This window comes from Cryptomeria japonica, chromosome 1, assembly GCF_030272615.1.
Source record: "Cryptomeria japonica chromosome 1, Sugi_1.0, whole genome shotgun sequence".
NCBI classification, from domain to species: domain Eukaryota; kingdom Viridiplantae; phylum Streptophyta; class Pinopsida; order Cupressales; family Cupressaceae; genus Cryptomeria; species Cryptomeria japonica.
The window spans coordinates 135,116,560-135,140,155 of NC_081405.1; the positions used below are offsets into that span (position 1 = coordinate 135,116,560).

General features: G+C 36.7%; 1 protein-coding gene across 1 annotated transcript; it reads right to left on the reverse strand.

The window, feature by feature from the left end:
* LOC131053089 (uncharacterized) lies at positions 1 to 22,729 on the reverse strand. The gene is made up of 7 exons (XM_057987697.2): positions 22,438 to 22,729; positions 9,636 to 9,805; positions 3,746 to 3,822; positions 2,104 to 2,169; positions 1,249 to 1,323; positions 1,072 to 1,146; positions 1 to 777 (listed from the first exon to the last, which is right to left on the reverse strand). Exons 1-7 carry the CDS (start codon positions 22,587 to 22,589, stop codon positions 301 to 303), a joined length of 1,092 nt encoding a protein of 363 aa, XP_057843680.2. The 5' UTR covers positions 22,590 to 22,729; the 3' UTR covers positions 1 to 300.
* Between the last annotated feature and the right edge of the window lie 867 nt (positions 22,730 to 23,596).

A 23,596-nucleotide genomic window follows, 5' to 3' on the forward strand; every position in this document is an offset into this window, starting at 1 on the left:
TATAATAACCAAATATGACCACTGTCTACATTCATGAATTTTCACACAAAAGACAATTTCATTGTCATTAAAATAAGTCTAACTAAGCTGATGGCAGAACTTAGTATAGCAATAAGAAAGATTCAACATTGTTAATGCCATTTCAACAAAACCATGTGTGGTGGAAAGCTATTGTATATAAACTTGGGTGCTACAAAAAAATTCAACTTCTATTGCCTTCCATCATGCCAATATAAACTTTTCCCTTCACATAAAGTTCAATGGCATTGTCCCATTTAGATTGAATTATAAGCAACTTAGTTATTGCAAGGGTGGTGGCCTTTGCATCATTTGGTGGCCCATATTTGGTGGTGGTGGCGGCCCAGGTTGTACTCCCTGTCCTTGAAGCTGTTGCATAGGGAAACCCTGTGGAGGTGGTGGGGGTGGACGGCCCATCTGACTTCCAGGAGTGAAGTTTGCCATCTGATTTCCACCCATAGGTGGTGGTGGCATAGGTGGGCCTCCACTTGTTTGGTTTGTAAATGGTCCACCAGGAGGCATAGGCCTAGGTGGTCCATTCAGTGATGACGGTGGTGGTGGTGGACCACCCATTGGGGGCATGGGTCCTCTTGGTGGTGGCAAAGGAGCTCCACCAGGAGGGGGTGCTCCTTGTGGTGGTGGGGGTGGTTGCCTAGGAGGACCAGTAGGAGGACCAGTGGGAGCTGAAGCACCATTAGTACTTGAAGGTGCAGCACCCTTGTTAGCTTCCATCGTCTTGACTTTGAAGTATAGTTGTAGCTGCCAATGCACAAATAAGATAGTTCAGGTCTAGATGTATGGGTTCACCACTTTGTATCTCAAAATTATAACAAAATTAACATTCTCTATAAAAAATCTTTGACTTTATTGTATGGCCTCCTATCCTTAAAATTTAGTAAGCTCCTTAGTTCCTAACAGTAATCTACAAACATAAAGACAACAATGTATATAAGATATCTAAAGACGAAGTTGGTGAATAACCGTAAACAGTAATCTACAAACATAAAGACAACAATGTATATAAGATATCTAAAGACGAAGTTGGTGAATAACCGTAAACATTTTTGTGTCTGGATCCCAGTGAGAAAAGAATTTAGATGTTGCCTTGTCTATCTCTGTACTCGGAACCTGTAAGAGGAAAAAACAACCATAGAGTTTATATAATTAAAAGATTAAAAAAGAAAGAAACATGAAAAACTTGAGAACTGCTAGATTTCTTTAATTTAGTACCTTGAATGCAATAATCTCATATGGCTCTGCTGCAAATAGAAGATATTGGTATCGTTTATCCCATGATTGAATCCTCTACAAAGTTGAATCAACAATTAAATATCAGTGAAAGTAATGTATGCTTTTGCTTTTAACTGTTTAAGATTTTTTAACATCAACATTTCAGATCATACTACATGATCCATCATCAGGATGAACAGAGACTAGTAAATTACAAAGACTAGTAAATTACAGACATTTCAGATCATAGAAGAGACAGAGGAAAGGGGGAAACGGAAAAACAAGACCCCAAGAGGACAAGCAAAGAAATTATATAAAGGGGGCAAGGTGGAGTGGAAGTGTTGATGACTATTTTCAATAATAGAAAGAATAAAGATATTACCATAAAACAAAAATTGAAGGCATCCCCTACGAGTTGAGATAATTGATACTAGTGTTTTATTACATAAAAATAGGCAAGTGAGCTGAATAAGAAAGAATTCAAAACATTGTTAACAATGTGGATATAATAAATTCTGGGAAAAAACTATATCAAAATTATAATGTATATATGAATATGAGAAAGATGAGTAGATGGCTTAAATATATTTGAGATAGTTAACTCTTCTATAGGTGGCATAAAGCTTAAAGAAAATTATTTAATACATAATTACATTATAGAGAGTTTGTGTGTGTAGGGTGTGACTAATATCAATCATTTTTCATGATGACCTTCAATTTGATATTTTCAGTTTTGCTTTCTAAAGAAAATATGTAAACAAGCTCATCAGCTATCACAAATAGTGTCACAAGGAGTATTGTTTCCAAGCTTGTAATGCCAGATAAATCATAAAAAACACAGAGGTGCAGCTTTACCTGCTCAAATGAGGACATAAAACGGTGCCTTGGTTTAGAGCCTTCCTCTATTTCTGGATATTCAATCTGCAAGAACAGTATTGTGTTTACCAAACATTGCATGCATAGACTGAGAATGCCAGTATATAAAAAGTCTTTGGGAAGGTCAGTCATATCCTACATTACTCTTTGTTGAAAATACAAAAATAATGATTCTAGATGCTAACTAACTCTCAAAATTACTCCAAGATCAATTAATGAGATCGTTATATGAACTATGCAAACAAATACACTAGTTTGTCATTTTTTATTTTTAAATATTGATAATTTACCTTCGTAGAATTCAAGGATTTCAAATTTTGTCTAGATTCACGTAAAAATTCTTAAATGTTTTTGTATGATAACTTTTGTTCAAATTAGTGGAGTGCAAAATTCAACCCAGGCAATGATTTCTTTGAACTTGTTCATGCAGGTACCCATGTATAATCCAAGCCATTCTCCTTAATTCTTAATTTTATAGAAAGATTTTTACAGTATCATGAATTTCCTTGTGAAATGTTTCCTTGGGAACTTCCTCTTGCCAGGTTACATAATCAACAATTAGAAGGCCAAAATCATCTGAGATATACTGGGAATTTCCTCTTGCTAGCAAATTTCATCATCAACTATTACAGTTCCAACATCATCTGCGATATTTCATTAGGATTCTTTTAATTCAGATGGTCAAGGACAAGAACAAACCAGTATATGACTCTTCTCTGAACACAGCTACATCATCCCCAGGATCATTTAAACTAGATGAGCAACATTACCATTCCCACTACATTCACTTTAATAGCTTGGGATATTCAGCAGGAAAGAAGGATAGCACTAACAATATGGAGAGGACAGCACCTTTGTTTTATTCATCCATTTTCACCTCAGTCCTTCGTGTTTCAGGAAATGATGTCAGGCATGCTCACTCACTAGGATATGAATTCAATTTATTTTTTGACATTATTTGGGGGAAATGAGTTCGGGAGGGGTAGATTTTGAATTAGGTTAGTTTCTTTTTGTTTTTAGAAGTTTGAAGTGACAGCCCCCAGAAATGTTCCCTAAAATGACTCACGCATACCATTATCATTTTCTGGAACATCCTGGCACTTCTGCCATTGCGGAAACATTTCCTCACAATGTACATAGCTGTTTCCACATAGTAAACATACCAACACTAGAATGTGAGCATCAATAAGGGGTGAAGCCTTTTTCCTGCAACTTAGATTATTAGTCATGAAAGGATAATCAGAAAAGTTAGTGTCCATCTGAATTGTCAGTGTCACTTCCCATAATGTATTAAGTTATTAACATAGGGATTGTCAAAGTGACATGTCGTAGCATATGCATTGTCAAAATTTGCATGCATTAAGTTGGCATATCAATTTTCCTAAAAAGTCTATGGGATCACCATTTTTAACTATGCCATTGTTCATTAATGAAATAAAAAGCTTCCTTTTCTTCTCATCATTATATGATTCATTGTTGTCATTTATCGAGTTATTGATCTATTGCCCATCACTAGTGTATCATTCTGACTTCTATAGCTGTTTGAAACAAAAAATTGTATAGAAAATTTAAACCTGGGAAGAAAATAATAATTCACAAGAAAATGGAAATGCATAAACACCTGGAAAAGAAGTGAGCGCTGCTTTGTCTCTGGGTCAAATTGCTTGGTAACCCTGTAACCAGGCCTACCAATTTTAACTGCAAAAGTCAAAAAATTGTATATTAAATATACTTTGGATAAACATAGTGCCCAATAAACTTTAATATCAGAAAAGGCTATGTAACAACATTTTCTAGAGTAAAATAACTCGTATCTTTCTCCCATGGAAATTGGATGATGAATAGAAGCCAACTTACTAGAATCTAGAATGCATAATTTGCTCAGTTTGTAAAACTGTAATAATATTACATACAATAGCTGTCACACTGCCAATTGTTTAAAAAAGAATAGCATGAAACAGATTTCCATCCAACTTCCATAGCTTAGCCCAAGAAAGGAAGAAAAACAAAAATGCAACATCGATAGACATAGGCATAATTTTGTGAGTGTCCAGAGATACTTAAATGCAGTCAGAAAGGTGAGCCAGGAAGTGTCACGAGTCATCATTCAAAAAAGCAAGTCACAAAAGATTCAAGTAGGCAAGAGAAACAGTAGCAATATGTAACCTATACTGTCTAAAATATGTTTTTTAGTCATATGCAAGAAAGATGTTTCAATACAAATGACTCTTAAAACATGAATAATTGTGTGTTTGATAGGTTTTGCATAACCATAGTGGCCAGTAAAATTTACCATGAGAAAAAACTATGTAGCAAAATTATCTAGTAGTAAAATAACATGTATCTTTCTCCCACGGAAATGATGAAAAGATGCAAAAAAACTCACAATAATCTAGACTCCTTCTGTCATCAAGTTTTAAAAACCAGTTACATAAGACAACTGGCCCATTGTCACTTCTTCTACCAAGGATAGCATGCCACACATTTCCATCAAGGTCCTGTTGATGTATTTTTTATGCACATGCAAACACAGAATAAAATACCAAGGTATCTTATCCTCTCTTGAACAAAAATTCCTTGAATGTTGAAGATTTCGCCTAAGGATCAATCGAGGCAACTCTAAGGTTCTTATATGTAGGTTCTCTACGTGTGGATAAGCTCAATTCGGTCTGATGTGATTATGTTGGATTCACAAGGGGACTTACATCTGAATGCCTGAGCGTCTGATTTGCTGGAACTCAAGTCCTATCTACTGGCTGGAAGATAAAGAAATATCAAAAGATGAAAGGTCCAGAAAGTCTACTCTAAGACCTAGAATGCGAGAAGATGGATGAACGACTAGGTGGAGTCCTACTGGGCTGGGTCTCACCATCAGGCTGAACAGTTCAACACCAATTCAGTGCGATCTTCTAAGGGATGCTTCAAATATATTCAAATCATACACCATCAGACATTGATCACCATTCAAGATAATGCATGAACAATAGACGTGTAATGACTTGAAATTAAGTTCATTCTATGCCAGTTGCCCACGCAAGGCGCACTTACAGTCAGCAAGAGGCTAATGGTTTGGACTAGGTGGATTCCACACAAGTGCATTCAACAATTTTCTCCATTCAATCTAATTATTTACCATCTAATACGAAGATTCAACAAGAGACCATGCATATTGCAAAGAAACGACACATTTCACCATGATTTCAATGAAAATGGGGTCTATTTACAATCAAGGGCAACAATTTCTTGCCTTGTCCTCCTAATCTACTCTAATTGCTATTCTATCTGCTGACTATTCACTAACTCTCTTTTGCTAACTCCTAACTATTAAACTTTACAAATGAAGAGCCCAAGCTTTATATAGAGAACTCTTTACAATTTGATGGCTCTGATTGATTTACAATCAATGGCTAGGATTACAAGATGGAAACCTTAATTAGGGTTTGTTACAACAAACTCCTTTAGCCAATGAGAAAATTACATTCAATGAGTGTGGACCAATAGGAAGCAGGGGTAGGTACACTGAAGTTTGTGCCGTCACCGATGAGTCAGGTACATTGAATCTGGACATGTTGAGGTGGACCAACCTAGTTAGAGAAACAATGACTGGGAAGCGTACTTGCTAGTATCTCTTGATATTTGATGAGAAGCTTAACTTTGATTAACTCTTCTGAAACTATTTGCTTCTTCAATGTACCTTTGTATTGAATTTAGTCGATCCCCCTTCGTCCTTGATGCGATGAATGATGCACTCCTTGATTTTCTATGTGCTTGATGAGGCTTCCTTACTGTCAAGTTTTCTTTCTCCGGTAGCATACCCCGCCTTGACGTGTTGGTAAGGTCATTCTTCTCTGTCATTATGTGGTTCCTTTGTGTGGTGAAGTGAAGGTTTTGGAGATAGCTTGCAACTCCTCAAACACTTGTAGTCTTCCAGCACTTCAAAACACCTTGAGTTCTCCTTTGTGCATTTGGAATGTCCTTGATGATGATGGGACTGGAATAGGTCGTCCTTGTCCTAGTCTGATCTTCTTCCATCTGCAAAACAAACCAAAAGATGATTAAGTACACATGATATATTTATCCCGATCATAGCATTTTTTACCTTAAATCATTAACAAGAAGGCATTAAAATGGAATTCGCTTAGGATCCTCTCTAGGGACAGGCCCTATAAGAAATTTCGCGTTGGACCCTTTGGAAGGGTCAGGAGCGATTTTTGCTATTTTGCTCAATTAGACCTTATTTTCAACATTTCACAATTTTGGACTTAATCTTCAAACCTTTTCCCATCATGATCTCACAACTAGCCCTTTAAGTGATGTCAATTTCAAAGTGTTTTTGGCAAGAATTTAGGCTATCTTAGGATTTCGCTCTGGACCCTTTGGAAGGGTCAGGAGCGAAATTCATGATTAGGACAAAATTCCATCCCTTCCTTACTCCAAATTGCTTCTCAAGGTAAGTACACTTTAATCTTTGCTTCCACCAATGCCTAAGAATTCATATTTTGGCCTCCATCATGAGCAAATTAGGTGTTTTTGAGAATTTCGCTTTGGACCATTTGGAAGGGTCAGGAGCGAAATTCATACTTTGCTTGCTTTCCCTTACTTAGCTCTATCCTTCCTACCTTGTTTTCCTTTGACTCTCACCTTTGGATCCCTCTCTCACGAAGACAATACTTGCTTGATTCTCAGGAAGGCCTGAAAGGAGAAATTCGCTCTAGACCATGGCCAACGACAGGACCTATTTAGGATTTCGCTCTGGACCCTTTGGAAGGGTCAGGAGCAAAATTCAAGTTTTAGCTCAAAATCTTCACTTTTTGGAATCACAACCCATTCAAATGCACGCCTAGGGGAATATTTAACTCGAATTCACCTTTATCAACGTTTGGCTTAACACAAAATTGGAAGAAAGAGGATATTTTGAGAATTTCGCTATGGACCCTTTGGAAGGGTTAGGAGCGAAATTCAAGTGTTAGGCTTGATCCTTCATTTCCTTAACTTCAATTCATCTTGCAAGGCAAAAATACATCACTCCACTCTCAACCACGCCATAAGAACCATTGTTTTGACTCCACACAAGGAGAAAATAGGTGGTTTGAGGAATTTCGCTCTGGACCCTTTGGAAGGGTTAGGAGCGAAATTCAAGATCTTGGACAAAATCCTTCATCTCCTTCGCTTTCAATCACTTCAAAAGGCAAAAACATGTCAATCTACCCCCACTATGTCCAAGGAACAAGGATTTTGGTCTAAACAAAGAAGAAAATGATGTCTATGGAGAATTTCGCTCTGAACCCTTTGGAAGGGTCAGGAGTGATTTTCTTGTTCTAGGTTGATTTCACACTTCTTCCATTCAATTCACCTTGAAACTTGATCAAACCCATCTCTCCTCACCACAATCAAGTGAATTTGCCATCCACTTAGCTCAAAACAAGGTCTTTTCAATGTCTTAGGCAAAATAGAGGGTCAAATTGAGGATTTCGCTCTGGACCCTTTGGAAGGGTCAGGAGCGAAATTCCTATTTTGAGTTGATTTTCACCACTCCATTGCCTCAATCCACCTTTCAAAGGCAAGAACACATCAAAATCTTTCCAACCATGCCTTAGAAGTAAAAAAACTTGGCCATAACAAGGAGGAACATAGAGGTTATGGGAATTTTGCTCTAGACCCTTTGGAAGGGTCAGGAGCGAAATTCCTCTTTGAGCTCAAATCCTGACTTCATCTCCCACATTTCCTTATCCAAACAAGCATTTTGCCTTCACTAATGCCTGGGAATGAGTTAGTTTCTAGTTTGGGTCAAGGTGGAATGTCTTATGGAGGAATTCGCTCTGAACCCTTTGGAAGGGTCTTATGGAGAAATTCGCTCTGGACCCTTTGGAAGGGTCAAGAACGAAATTCCTCTTCTAGGCTCAATTCACCTCAAATTTGACTTGGCTTTGCCTTAGACTTGATCCTTGATCCATTTCCTTCCATGTTCTTGCAAATTTGCCCAACCATTCAATGACTTAGGTGAAGATTTAGGTCCTTTGGGAAATTTCGCTCTGGACCCTTTGGAAGGGTCGAGCGAAATTTTCATTTTAGCTCAAGTTTCATCCCTTTTTCACTCATCATGCTCTAAACTTGTCTTCTTGAATCCTCTCCTTGCCATACATGACCATTATTTGATGTCCTTAGTGAAGAAATGAGCTATCAGGAGGATTTCGCTCTGGACCCTTTAGAAGGGTCAAGAGCGAATTTTACATTTATGCTCAAATTCCTTACCTTTTATCACTTCACTTCGCTTCACACCACAAATCTCTCTTCACTACGCCATAAGGACAAGGTTTATGAGGCAAATTAAGACTAGGAAGACGGATATTAGGAAATTCGCTTTGGACCTTCTGGAAGGGTCAGGAGCAAAATTTGACGTGCTAGTCTCTCCGTCAGGATTCATATATGGAATATAACATTTGAGTATAAGAAAGAAGAAAGATTTCTTATACTTTAAGTTATATTCCATATATATTGTCAGGATGTTTGAGAGTGGTTTCAGACCTCCAGGAGTTATAATGCAAAATCTAGTTTTTGGAGGATTCTTCAATTTTCCAGACTTAGTCAAATTTGAGGATCAGGATGACATTCTAGACTTCTCAAGGTGAATTCGCTATGTCCTTGATGTAAGGGATGGGACCTACGAGGACATTATGCATTCAACCAAGGTTTGAATTAAAAATTGAAGCGTGATCGGATAGTACACAAAAAACACCCTAGGAATGATCTAAATAACCCCTAATCACCCAATTGACCTGACCTCTTGAGGAGATCCACCTGACTCAAGCAGAGCCTGCTATCCTAATGAGCCCCCCTGGTGACCCTTCAATGCAAAGACTAATTGCCAAGACCAGGCAACCAAGCAAACTAAACTAACCCTAGAAAGCAAAAAGGTAGGGGTCCCCATTTGCAATGGGGCGATGTGTGAATACGTCACAACAGGTCCATACTAGCAAAAGCTTTGCCCAAGGAAGAAAAGGATACATAAAATCAACACCAATGACTGGATATAAACATAATTTTGTGAAGGACTGCACACACAGCCAATTTGTAAGGTTAACTTGCAGCCAGAGAGGAGGGACAGAAAGTGTCATCAATGGAAGACATGAGTCTCAAAAGAAGCTAAAAGAAACTGCAGCAATAACCCTTTCATCCTCTAATATATATTTCATATTGTATTGAAAAAAGCTCCAATCTAATGACTGCTAAAATACAATTTCAGAATTTGCATGACATGGCACTTGACTATGATTAAGTAAGAATCAGATAAGTATATAACACAACTATGGTAAATCTTGAATAGAAAGAGGTGCAAAACTCTAAGCTAATCAAATTGCAAAATGAAATAATTACAATTTGACACTCTGGACCAAAAAAAAATTAGGAACTAAGAAATCACAGTACAGTGCAGTTAAGATTTGATAGTAAAAAGTTAAAAACAGATTTTAAAAATTGTATATATTGAAATATAGGAATTTTAGATAATACACCTGATTTCTTTGGAGCAACTTTCCTTCTATTTGGTTGTGGTTGGGCTGGAGCATCTTTTGCTTCACGAGCAGCACGCTTAGCTAAATTTGTCTGATGTCTCTTTCCTTGAGTATGTGCCAAATAATTGCCTTCATTATTGTGTAGGGTCAAGCATAGTTTGCATTCGTAACTGCAGAATTCAACCATAAACATGAGTTTTCCAAAAGCACAAGGCCTCTCCAATGGAGAAAATCTAGTTGGTAAAATAGCATATTAAATATTATATATTGTAAAAAATATCAATTGTAATGATAATTTAAACCAGCAAGGATAGCAGCAATTATCCGTAAGGTAAATGAGTCCCACATTTGAAATCATCAAAGCTAAACATAATATGATAAGCATATTTATTTGCTACCAAAAGATTACACATCAGATGACACACCTGGGAATCCAAAATAACGATAAATTACTCAAATAAACCTGTCACTGATTCCATGCAGTCCTGAAAGAATATCAAAAAAACTAGGAATCACTGATTCCATGTTGTCTCGAAAACAACAATAAAGCAAAGAATAACTAGCTGCAAATATATCTGTGTCAAACTTTTAATACAACTGAAGTATAGAATCCCCTATAAACATAAATTCCATGTAATAAATAATCTATGTTTGCAAAGGCTTAACATGGTGTAATGCAAAATAGGATATTTTAAAGTATGTAATCCATAGTAGAAATTGTGACAGAGAAATTTGAACTCATAGAACTCTACAAGCAGTGGAAACATGTTGAGTAAAGGCTACCATTCATATTCTTCACTAAGTAATTATTGTTCTACCATTATTCTCTGACAATACTTGATCTGCCAAAGTAATATATCTAAAACACCCTTGAGATCCAGTAGCAACCTTATAACCTGGCTGTATGGGATCATCAATTCATCTCCTCAGCATATCTAAGAATTAAACCTTAGTTACCGGTTCGGGTTTGGGTTCAAGTTCAAGGTTCGAGAACCCAGTTCACCGGTTTGGCTAAATTTTTTTGGGGGGTTTGGGTTTGTTAGTACAAAAAACATGTGTGTGTGTGTGTATTCACCTTATATAAATTATAAAATATTAGAATATAAATATATTCAAAAAATTAATATAAATATTATAAATACTAAACTATATTCAATTTAATCCATTCCTTTCGGCTTCAGGCAATACCAATGGATTTCTCAAACGATTTATCCACAAATTTTGCACGACTGGTACCAGGACCCAGTGCAAGCAATTCATTTTAACCAGTACCCTTAGATTTAAACCACAAGGGTTTCTTTTGTTCATTTTAGTTTTTTGTTTATTCTAACTTCCTCAGATTCTTGTTTCAATTATTGTGAGTAGCTATCAATATATAGTGCATACTGTTGACCTGGTGCTTGCAATTCATGTTGGTGTTGGAAATAAGCCACATCCAGACCAATGATGGACTGGTCCAAGTCTCAACATGGTATCAGATCCAGGTCCAGGCTAGGAGCCCCAAGCACACGAGGTGTGGCTAGGGTCTTGTTTTACAATATACCATAGCAAGCCGCTTCAAAGTACAACAATTAATGAGATTCTTTTTTCACATTTCTATTTGGGTTCACACATGCTATTCAATACTTCCTTCTTATTTGAATTCCCTGTTTTCAGATTCATATGTGTTTCTCTCTTCATCCACATAATGATTATCATTGAATAATGACTACTGAAAGTGAGGTCCTTCACCTTAAGCCCCAGATTACTTAAGAATAAAAAAGGAAAAATTCCTATCCTTCCTGTTTCCCCATAAAACAACGAGATATATTTTGCATTAAATATGCAAGCATACCAGTAGCCCTAAGCAACCACTGGAACTTCCTCAAAGCAGATTTGCTTTATGCATAGACTATAGAACCTTGAATAAAAAGACCATGAAGAATAGATATCCTATTCCCAAGATCAATGAGTTGCATGGAGCAATGTACTTGTAAATTGACCCAGGCCATCAAGTCTGTGTGTAATAAAAATGTGCATCAGATAGCATTCAAAGGCCACTTTGGATACTTTGAGTTTCTAGTCATGTAATTTGATCTAACAAATGCCTCAGCAACTTTATAGTCTGACTTAAGTATCAAGTGGTCAATTGAGAAAATTTGCTTTAGAATTCTTTGATGATATTAATATTCAGTAAAACATAGGAAGACAACTTGAGAAACATGGATATAACTATGTAACCCGGGGACACATCCCTGGGCTAAAATCCCTCGTCCTCATACCGGGGACGTTTCGGGGACTTGGGGACGGCTAGGGGACGTCCCCCCACCGTCCCCAAAATTGCAAAATTTGTGGGAAAAGTCCCGGAAACTTGGGGACGGCAGTGACTCTCAAAGGGGACGTCCCCCCGTCCCCTAACCGTCCTGGGGACGGCTAGCCATCCCCCTTTTCCCAGCACATTTAAAAAACAAAAAAAGACTCAAATGCTCAAAAAAACATTTATTTTATTTTATTATAGGTCTATAAAATTGGATTTTCACTAATATGATGGGTAAACATGTCTGAATCACTTCCAAAAGCACTTAGAAATAATGAGCAGCAGCCTGGTAATAAATTTCACTAGCACTTAGAACATGGTAGTGCGTAAAAAAGTGGTTGTTGGTCTGCAATATTGGACTTTTCACAATTATGAAAGGTAAACAGGTCTGAATCATAGCCAAAAGCACTCAGAAATATGAATAACAGCTTGGTATAGAATTTCACAAACATCCAAAACTTTGTAGTGCATAAAGAAGCGGTTGTAGGCCATAATAGAAATGGACGACTATCAAAATATCCTTCAACCAGAAAGAAACAATGAACTACATGCAAACAAGTGTTGGCATATTGACAATGTATTTTCAATTATGAATGCATATTGAGTATTGACAATAAATTCTGCATTATGAATGCACATTGAGTATTGACAATGAATTTTGAACACAAATGTGGTATGTTAAGGTTCTATAATGTACATATACCTGCTTTATCCATGTTTTCATATGAATATAATGTATATATACATGCTTTATCTATTTTTCATATGAACATTTAAAATTTCAGTATATATTTTAAATTTTCCATATATTTTATATAGCCGTCCCCCCACCGTCCCCAAAATTGGCAAAAAAATTTGCCGTCCCGGAAACTTGTCCCGCTGTCCCCTGTCGTCCCCGTCCCGGAAACTCGGGGTAACATAGGGATATAATCCTTGGAATATTGGAGCAACAAGCTCTCTTGGCTAAGGAATTTAAGTGTGAGCTTGGTATTAATAAGATTTTGAACTTGAGCCATGTGATTAGTTCTCAAGGTGTTTACAAGGATCGACAAAAAATCTAGGCCATCTTGGGTTGGACAAATCCTACCACATTGCACAATTGAGAGGATTCTTTAGCCTCTGTAGTTACTCCCAAACGTTTGCTAGGGTTTTCTCACAACTAGTAGCGCCTCTAATCGACATAAATAAAAAGGGAGCTGTCTCATAGAATGACACAGCTCAAGACGCTTTTGAGAAACTCAAGAAAGTAACAAGTTCATGCCTTGTATTTGCTATTCCAAAATTATCATAACCATTTGTCGTAGAATACAATGCTACAACATAGGAAATGGAACAATACTGATGTAGAAAGGGAACCTCATAGCATTTGAAAGAAAAAAGTTGAAGGATTCAAAAAATAATAGATTGAAGATCTTCCTTGGCCAACATGACATAAATGATTGTCAACAAAAATGGGTGAGTAAGCTTCAATCTTCAGATTTTGATGTGAAGCACATGGAAGGCATAAAGATTGTAGTTGTTGATGCTTTCTCCAAAATGCCTTCTCTCTATTCCATTTCTACTATTTCTGCTGATTTCCACCATGGCAGTATATACTAAGAATACATTTGCTACTAGTATTTAAGACGAAAGTGTGAAGGATGACAAGTATTTAGTAGTGGATGGTCTCATTTTAAACAAGAACAAAATGTCCCTAGTTCTCGAACCTAAGATGTGTTGAAGATATAGCTGCGATAGAGAACATCAATGCAGTGTTCCTTATTTATTTCGTCTAGTTTCGGCTCTTTAGCTTCCGTCCTTTTCTTGCCTTGTTTGCTATTGGTGACTCTTCATGTTGCTACAGCTGTCGGTGAAGGTGATGAGGCTGTCGGTGCAGCCCCACTTTCTTCCTTCCCACCTCAATGTTATGCGAGGGAGGTATACCCCAGCATTGCTCAAGGTTGGGGGTCACAAGACGAATGAATCGGAATCAGTTGTGGAGGGAGAGAAAGGAAGGGAAGATAAGGTCCATCGGGTCATCCTTTTTCACCCCCATTCAAGAAAGTATTCGAGTTCAAGAGGGGGTGAGATGTAACTGTCTGTGCCTTTCCCTCTCCCTTCGTGTGACTCTTCACTAGAAATTTCGATATGTTATATTGATTATTCTTCCTTGTCTCGTGTTCTTCTTCTTCAACAGTTTCAATATCGGCTTCTCTCTTTCATAAAAATCGTGTGATTGTGTCTAACAGATCAGAGATATTATGCGTTCCTTTTGCATCCAAAGTTATCAGATATATGAAGGTTTTTAGATTGTATGTGAGATGTATCATCTGAGTTCATTCTTATGATTGATTTGTAGAGAATCAAACTCATATTATTGTGATTGATAGTAATTTGAGACTATCATCAGTTGTATTCTTTTCTGAGATATAATAAAGTTCATTTTGATTGGGCTAGGTTTTTCACCCTCAGGTGGAGGGTTTTCCTAGGGTAAGGGCTTGTGTATTCGTGTTTCATTCTTTATTTTTTGTTCTCAGTTTTTCTATATTCTGGTTCAAGTTTTAACATGGTATCAGAGCAGATCTAGAAGATCGATCCAGAACCAGAATTTTTAAGTTCTTTATTTCTTTCAATTGTTTGCCTAAGTCATTCATTATGGTGAATGGATTGAAAGTAGAAGATAGACTAGATGGTTCGTCAAATTTCTCTTCTTGGAAATTTAGAATACTGATCACTCTAGAAGAGAATGATCTCCATGACTATGTCTCGAAAGATGTAGAAGAACCTTCTGTTAATGCAGAGAAAGTTCAATGGAGAAAGAATAAGACCATGGCTAAGAAAATTCTGATTGATTTTGTTAAGGATCATCTGGTGTCTATCATCTCTAAGTTGGATTCAGCTAAGGAAATGTTTCAGACTCTAAAGAATCTTTATGAATTCAACAATACCAACAAAGCTTTAGCCCTTAGGCGTCAACTACTACATGTGAAAATGTCTATAGGAGAATCTGTTACTTCTTATTTCATGAAGATTTCTGAGTTAAAAGATCAGCTCAATGCAATTGGAGATACTTTTGTTGATAAAGACTTGGTTATGTTAGCTATGAATGGACTTCCCATCTCCTGGGAATCCTTCATTCAATGCATTAGTGGAAGAGATGATCTTCCTAAATTTGATAGGTTGAGAGCAGATTGCATTCGGGAAGAATGCAAACAAGAAGCAAGAGGTGGTCGCAAATGTCATCATGAAGATGATCATGTGCTTGCTGCCCATGCATCTAAGGGGAAAGGAAAGAAAGGTAACTTCAAAAGATTCAAAGACAAGAATGATGAGTCAGCCCTTCTTGCCAAGAAAAAGTGGAAGGACCTTTCTAGAATTCTGTGTTTTAGGTGTGACAAATTTGGTCACTTTGCCAGAGATTGTGTTTCAAAATCTAAGCCTCAAGCAGCTGCTGCAAATGTTGAGAATCCTTCTCCTCGAAGAGAGTCAAGTGAAAATTCTAAAGGATTCTTATTTATTTCTGCACTTTCTAGTAATGTTCCTACTAATGGTGATACATGGTTGATAGATAGTGGAGCATCTCGTCATATCACTGGTTTTCGTGAGCACCTTTCAAACTTGAAAGAAAAAGACTCTCATCTTCAAGTTATCATTGGTAATGATGCTTGCTATTCTGTGAAGGGTGCTGGTTATACTTCTTTTCAGTTGGACTTTGGTATTCCTCTTCATTTAAGTGATGTCCTATTTGTTCCTGGTAATAAGAGGAATTGATTTCTATTTTTGCATTAGAAGACAAAGGTTATCATGTTGTTTTTGCTGATGGAAAAGTACTTGCATGGAAGAAGAACTCTAGTATTCAATCAGCTCATGTTATTGGTGTTTGTCATGATAGTCTTTACAAGCTTTCAGCTCATCCTACTCATGTCTTCAATGGAGAAGGTTGTCATTGGTCTTCCTAAGTTGAATCAAAACCATGAAGGTGTTTGCAAGGGGTGTGCTCTAGGTAAGAACATTAAGAGCATCTTTCATAGTAGTGAAAGTAGGGCAAAGAATGCTCTAGAATTAATTCATTTTGATTTATGTGGACCTATGTCAATTGCTTCTCTTAGTAGTTTTTGGTATTATGTCACCTTTATTGATGATTTTTCTTGTAAGTGTTGGATTTACTTTCTTAAGTCTAATGAGTTTGATGAAGTGTTGTCCAGATTTAAAGAGTTCAAAGTTATAGTTGAAAATCTATCTAGCAAGAAAATAAAAATTCTTAGATCTGATAATGGAGGAGAATATGTTTCTGGTGTTTTTCATAACTTTTGTGTTGAAGCTGGGATTAAGAGGGAGTTTTGTGTCCCTTATAATCCTCAACAAAACAGTGTGGCTAGAAGAAAGAATAGGACAATTGTTGAAGCAGCAAAGGCTATGATTCATGAACAAAATCTTCAAACATTTCTTTGGGCCGAGGCTTGCAAACAACAATTCACATTTAGAATCGTAGTCCTCATCATATTCTAAACAACTTGACTCTAGAAGAAGCTTTTACAGGTGTCAAACCAGATTTAAGTTATTTTAGAATCTTTGGATGCCTTGTTTATATTCATGCTCCTAAAGAGAAAAGATCTAAATTAGAACCTTCAGGCAAGAAAGGCATCTTTGTTGGTTATAGTGAATCTTCAAAAACATGTAGAATCTACATTCTGGGACAGAAACAGATTGAGACCAGTAGGGATGTTTCTTTTGATGAAGATGTAGCTTGCATGAAATTCAAAGAATCTAGCATAGAATCTGATAAAGAAGATTTTGAGCATCCTCAAGATTTAGATACAGCTGATCTGAATCCATTTTCAAACGTTCATAGGGAGTTTACATATTTAGAAGATCCTGTTGATTCAGCTGATCCAATTGATCTAGTTGACTCTATAGTTACATCAACAGGTCCCAGTATTAGTTCAGCTAACAAGAAAAGACCTTTGTGGGCTAGACATACTATGGGAGATGCAGAAAAATATGCAGCTCGTCGTGGTACTTTTAGAGAAAGCAAAAGACCTCATAAGTTTGCTGGCTATGTATCTTTGATGAGTCATATCTTAACATCTGAGCCTTTAGATGTTGAAGAGGCTTTCAATAAGCAAGTGTGGAAGGATGCCATGATAGAGGAATATCAATCTATTATGAAAAATGATGTATGGGACATTGTTCCAAGGCCTAAAAACAAATCAGTGGTTTCTTCTAGGTGGTTGTTCAAAATCAAACATGCAGCTAATGGGAGTATAGAAAAGTATAAGGCCAGATTTGTAGGCAGAGGTTTTTCCCAAAAGGAAGGTATAGATTTCGAAGAAACCTTTGCACCTATAGCACGTTACACTTCTATCAGGACTATCATAGCTGTCGCAGCTGTTAAGGGTTGGAAACTTCATCAAATGGATGTGAAAACAACCTTCTTGAATGGTAAAATTGAAGAGGAGGTTTACATTGAGCAGCCAGAGGGCTTTATTATTCACAATAGAAACTCTCATGTATGCAGGCTGAAAAAGGCCTTATATGGTCTTAAACAAGCCCCTTGTGCTTGGTATGAAAGGATAGACCACTATCTTTTGAGCTTGGGTTTTCTAAAGAATGACGTTGATCCAAACTTATACTTCAAGGTATGTGATGATAAGGTGCTGATTTTAGTACTATATGTTGATGATTTATTCCTCACTGGTAATGATAATCTCATTGACAAATGTAAGAAGGATTTAGCTTCAGAATTTGAAATGAAGGATCGTGGTTTGTTACATTATTTCCTTGGACTTGAGGTATGGCAAAGACCAAATGAAATCATATTGAGTCGAAGTAAATATGCAGTTGATATTTTGAAAAGATTTGACATGTTAGAGTGTAAGTCTATGGTGACTCCTATGAAAGTAAATCTGAAGAAATTACATGATGATGCAGCTACTTCAGATTTAGTTGAGCCTACTATGTATAGACAATTAATTGGCTCTTTAATGTACTTGGTTAACACAAGGCCTAATATATGCTATGCAGTTAATACCTTAAGTCAGTTCAAGTGTGAACCAAGGCATATTCACCTTGCGGCAGCCAAACATATATTGAGATATGTACGTGGTACAATTGGACTTGGCTTAATATTTTCTTCGTGTGTAGAGTTGAACTTGCAGGGGTTTTCTGATTCAGACTGGGCAAAGCTGTGCGCATGACAGAAAAGCACTTCAGGTTGTTGTTTTAGTCTAGGTTCAGCTATGATTTTTTGGTGCAGCAGGAAACAATCTTGTGTTGCACAAAGTACAGCTGAAGCAGAATATGTTGCAGCTTGTGTGGCTGCAAGAGAAGTTGTGTGGCTTCGGAAATTACTTGCAGGCTTGTTTGGACAGCCTTTGGAACCTACTGTGATTATGTGTGATAATCAAAATTGTGTGAAACTTTAAATTAATCCAGTATTTCATGATAGAAGCAAACATGTGGAAATTAAATATCATTACTTGAGACATGGTTCAGCGAAAAGCAATTGAACTCAAGTACATTTCTATAGAGGAGCAGACTGCAAACATTCTCACTAAGCCACTTCCGAGAGTGAAGTTTTGTTACTTCCGAGAAAAGCTTGGTATGATGGAGAATGATGCTCTTGCTGAGAGAGAGTCTTAGCTTCAGTGATACATTGCCTATGTTTAATGAGTTCTTCTTTGTGAGAGAAGTTCGAGGTGAAATCCCTTGTTTAATGAGTTCTTCTCTGTGAGAGAAGTTCGAGGTGAAATCCCTTGGTTAATGAGTTCTTCTCTACAAGAGAAGTTCGAGGTGTAATCCCTTGATTAATGAGTTGTTCTCTGCGATAGAAGTTCAAGGTGAAATCCCTTGATCCACCCTTAGGGAGTAGCTATGGTGGAAGTCATGTGTATGACTTTATGATTTTTATTTTTTGGTTTTATTCATCCTCTAGGAGTAGCTATGATGAATATTGTTATACTAAGATAACAACTTTATTGAATTAAAAACTGTGATGGTTTTTATTGTTGACATCTTCTGAGTTGCAGGTATGTGTACTTGTCATATGTTGACATAATGAAGATCTCTCTCTTGCTAAGAGGGAGTGCTGAAGATATAGCTGCGATAGAGAACATCAATGCAGTGTTCCTTATTTATTTCGTCTAGTTTCGGCTCTTTAGCTTTCATTCTTTTCTTGCCTTGTTTGCTGTCAGTGACTCTTCATGTTGCTACGGCTGTTGGTGAAAGTGATGAGGCTGTCGGTGCAGATGTAACTGTCTGTGCCTTTCCCTCTCCCTTCATGTGACTCTTCACTGGAAATTCCAATATGTTATATTGATTATTCTTCCTTGTCTCGTGTTCTTCTTCAACAGTTTCAATATCGGCATCTCTCTTTCATAAAAACGTATGATTGTGTCTGACAGATCAGAGATATTATGTGTTCCTTCTGCATCCAGAGTTTTCAGATATATGAAGGTTTTTAGATTGTATGCGAGATGTATCATCTGAGTTCATTCTTATGATTGATTTGTAGAGAATCAAACTCATATTATTGTGATTAATAGTAATCTGAGACTATCATCAGTTGTATTCTTTTCTGAGATATAATAAAGTTCATTTTGAGTGGGCTGGATTTTTCACCCTCAGGTGGAGGGTTTTCCAAGGATAAGGGCTTGTGTATTTGTGTTTCATTCTTTATTTTCTGTTCTCAGTTTTTCTATATTCTGGTTCAAGTTTTAACAAGATGAACGAGAAGATTTTGAGATCTTTGCATGATGCATCAACGGCTAGACACCCAAGATTCTACAACACTAATAGGCAAATATAAAAAAAATGTTGCCTTAGAAAGGCCTTAAGGAAAATGTTCTCAAGCATATCACAGAGCACACAATCTGCCAACAAAACAAAGAAGAGCATATTTTTCCCATAGATTTGTTATAACCGTTGCATACTCTCAACTAGAAGTGGAAAAGTGTGTCCATGGATGTTATTATATGCCTTCCTAAGGTAAAAAGGCAAGAACTACATTTATGTTGTAGTGGAAACATCAACTAAGTATGCACACTTCTTTGCCATTCCTACAAGACTAAGAGCACCTCAACTAGATTTAGTTTTCAAGAAAGTGTTCAGGTTATGTGATCTAACTAAGAACATTGACAGCAACAGGACAATCCTTCAGCTCCTTTTGGTAGGAACTATTTCAGTTGGTTGGTACTAAGCTCACTCATAGTCCTAGTTATCACCTATAGATAAATGGACAGACATAAATAGTGAATAAGTGGGTTGAAAGATATTTAAGAAACTATGTCAGTGACTTGCAAGTAGCATGGACCAACTGGTTGCACCTTGGAGAGTATTTGTTACAATACCATCCATTGCATTCTATGGTTATGATTCATTTTATGGCTTTGTATGGATATGATGCACTAACCTTCACAGATTTGGTGTTCACAAACAGTAAGGTACTAATGGCTAGTGACTTGGTAGAGTGTAGCCAAGATAATTTGAGGTAACTCAAGGATCACCTGCAACAGTCCCAAAATCAACAAAAGTGTTGTGGAGATTAGCATTACATCAACAGATCATTCAAGCTTAGAGACGTGGTCTTCTTATGCCTGCAACCTTACAGGCAGACTTCCATTAAGTGAACTGGTGTTGAAAAGCTCAAACCTTGCTGCTATGGAACTTATAGAGTTTTGAGAAGGATTGGCAAAGTAGCTTATGAGTTGGAGCTGCTAAAAGATAGTGAGATTCACAATTTTTTCCATTTATCTTGCCTCAAGAGGGGAATTGGTCAACATATTGCAACATCAGTTGATTTCCCACCCTTGAATGCTGAGGGCCCGATGGGAAACTCATATTGGTTCTAGAGGCCATTATTCACATATGGGAGAAGTGATTGAGGGGATATGACTGTCACAAAGTGCTTGGTCTGTTGGAAGAACCTACTTGCTGAGGATGCAACTTGAGAGAACCCAAAGATCTTCTAACATCCAACACTGCATTGCTTGTGGGCAAGCAATTCCAAGATTGGTGGATTTGTAATGCTCCCTTTTCCAATCCGTACATAAGTATAAAGCTTCACATGAATGATAGGAATAGAATTTAATTAAGTTTGTTGTTACTATCTACTGTATTATTTAATAATGCAAGTACGTGGTTCTATTGGACTCTAACCTGCCAGTTAACTTCTTTAATTTGATGGACTGATTTGCCCATTGGTTGTTCATGAATGGGGAGTTGTTTATCAGTTGACTGTCACCAATTCAGAAAGTGTTGTCACTAATTGAGCAGCATAGAAGGTTGTGAGTTATAAGAGGCATGCGGGAAAACAGAAAAAATATACTTAAACTTAAAACAAAAACTCAGTTTGATGCTGTTAAAGCAATTTTGGCACTTGAGACGAAAATCTCAGGTGAATCCACTATCAGCTTGTTCTCTGGGAATGAAAACTCTCAGGCAATGACAGTTTGTGACGCAGAAACCATCAAGATTATCAGTTCATCCTCAGCACTAGTAAAGCATCAGACCTGCTTGCTGCAGACTACTGTTAGGAACTTAAACAAGTCAGATCTACATATTGGGTGCGCCCAGTACTAGTTTAGTAAATTGTAAATACTATGTGTGTGTCCAAAATATTTTAAAAAACGACATTTCTTGCTGTAATAGTTTGTGTTTGGTTTTGTTGTTACTTTTGTATGCAATTTAGCAGAGGCCATCACAAACACAAGATATAAATCGTATCCCTAGAGTTCAATAAATTCAAAACCGATCACTACAATCAAGCCACACATAAACCAGTTTACAAAGGTTATAGAAAGCCTAACCCAGTCCACATTACAAAAAGTAAATTCCAGAAACTGACGTTATAGCATCCATAAAACAAATGTGGCTTGAGGGGGCCACTGCAAGAAAACATACAATACTCCAAACCACAAGGGGTCGGTAACTAAGTGATAGGGCGTCCTAGCATGCTAATGGGAAACACTGGTCAATGAAAAATCATGTGGTATCGGAACCCAGATAGCACCCAAAGAAAACTACTGTGGCTCGAGGAAAGGTGCTAGATGACATTGTCTGAACTGAAATGGGCGAGTACTTGATAAAGGAAAACCCTAACATGGTAACGAGAGGCTCCAAATTCGAATCCTTAAAGATCCATGGGAAAAACAAGGCACGCAAAAAGAAGTGAAACATAATACACACACGCTCAAAGAGTTCTGAAAGAAGAATTCACCCGACAACTGAAAATCATTGAACCATCTCACATACGCAAAACTTAACCGACACATTTTGCCAAACAGTTTGCATATAAAACCATGAATACCATGTTTGCTCTACCCACTATTTGAATTGAGATTGGAAGTTTATTTCGGGTAATTCTCAAATACCCAATGGACATTCTTCTGGCATTTTATCAGTAAAATTAACTTCCCATATTTTGACAGCTATGTTCACCTAACCTTTTCAAAGGGAACTAATAAAGTCATAAACGTCTTCTGTATGAATTCAAAAGGGAAGAAAGGGAAAAATAATATAGAAACGCGCCTGCCGAGATGATTTCGCATAAAGTATGGATCTTTTGCGAGATCGATGGTCTCGAGGGCGAGACGCCTGAGACGCTCCCTTCGATCAATCGCTTCATTCTGTGCAGAAGCAGCACCTCCACTCCCTGGTTTCGAACCCCACTCTCTGTCCATGCCTGCTCAGTAGTTCTCTCACAAGGTTCGCTATCTGGGATGAGGAGTTTGTCTACCCTTCAGTGCAGCGGCCACTAGTTTTCCGTGGTATAAAGTTCCCAGGTATAAATATATGATCGAGAGATTAGAATTCTGTAAGATATGGCCCTTTTTTTTTTGTATGTATAAGCTGTATACTGTTTTTAATTAATCTTTCATGATGAATTTTGTTGAGCTTTTTGGTTTGAACATTTAATGGTAAATCTTGCAAGTTGAATTCTTTTGAATATAGATGGATTGATTATGGGGGAAATTTACCGTTTTTTAAATTTTTTTATAATATTTTAGACTTTATTTAGGACTATCATTATTAAAAATTTAATTTTTTTTTTAATAAATATATAATTGGCTATGATTGGAGGAAACATTCATGTTATTTAAAGAGATGTAGAATTTACAATTTAGAGATGAGGTATTTGAGTGTATTCGATATATATGTAAAAAACAATCTTTCTTAGGTTTACTTTAGGTTAATTAAATGAGGTGTTTATAATTTAGCATAAATTAATGTTGACTAATAATTATGATTGTTCTATTATTTTGTAGGTTAAAATATTTTGAAATTAAATATTAAATTATGAAAATAAATGTAATTGATAGGGTTACTTAATTTTATATACAATAGAAATTATGATTTAATAAAAGTTCTAAATTTTATTTTATTGGTCTAGTAAAAAATATATCTTTGTCAATGAAATGTCTTAGATCTTGCATTGAACCTATCTTTTATCCTAGGTTGAGTTTGTGAGCTGGTTTTGTTTTCTATTATAAATTTATCTTTTGTGTGTAGATTGAACCATGCTTAACATGTGCTTCGACTTTGTGGTTCGCCTAGTTGATCCTAGTTTGCTCTACTCTTTTTGTATATTTCGAAGTTGGCATTATTTTAAAATACCTTAGAATGGTTGTTGTGTTGTTTTAAGGAAACATATTCACCTTAATCGACACCATAATATGTGTACATATTT

Bases quoted from the DNA above. Each gene is read 5' to 3' on its own strand.
- LOC131053089 (XM_057987697.2), bottom strand. From the start codon at position 22,589: ATGGACAGAGAGTGGGGTTCGAAACCAGGGAGTGGAGGTGCTGCTTCT. The intron at 2,170-3,745 runs GTGTTTATGCAT...CTGTTCTTGCAG, and splicing joins AGCGCTCACTTCTTTTCCAG to ATTGAATATCCAGAAATAGA. The intron at 1,324-2,103 runs GTAAAGCTGCAC...TCAACTTTGTAG, and splicing joins TTATGTCCTCATTTGAGCAG to AGGATTCAATCATGGGATAA.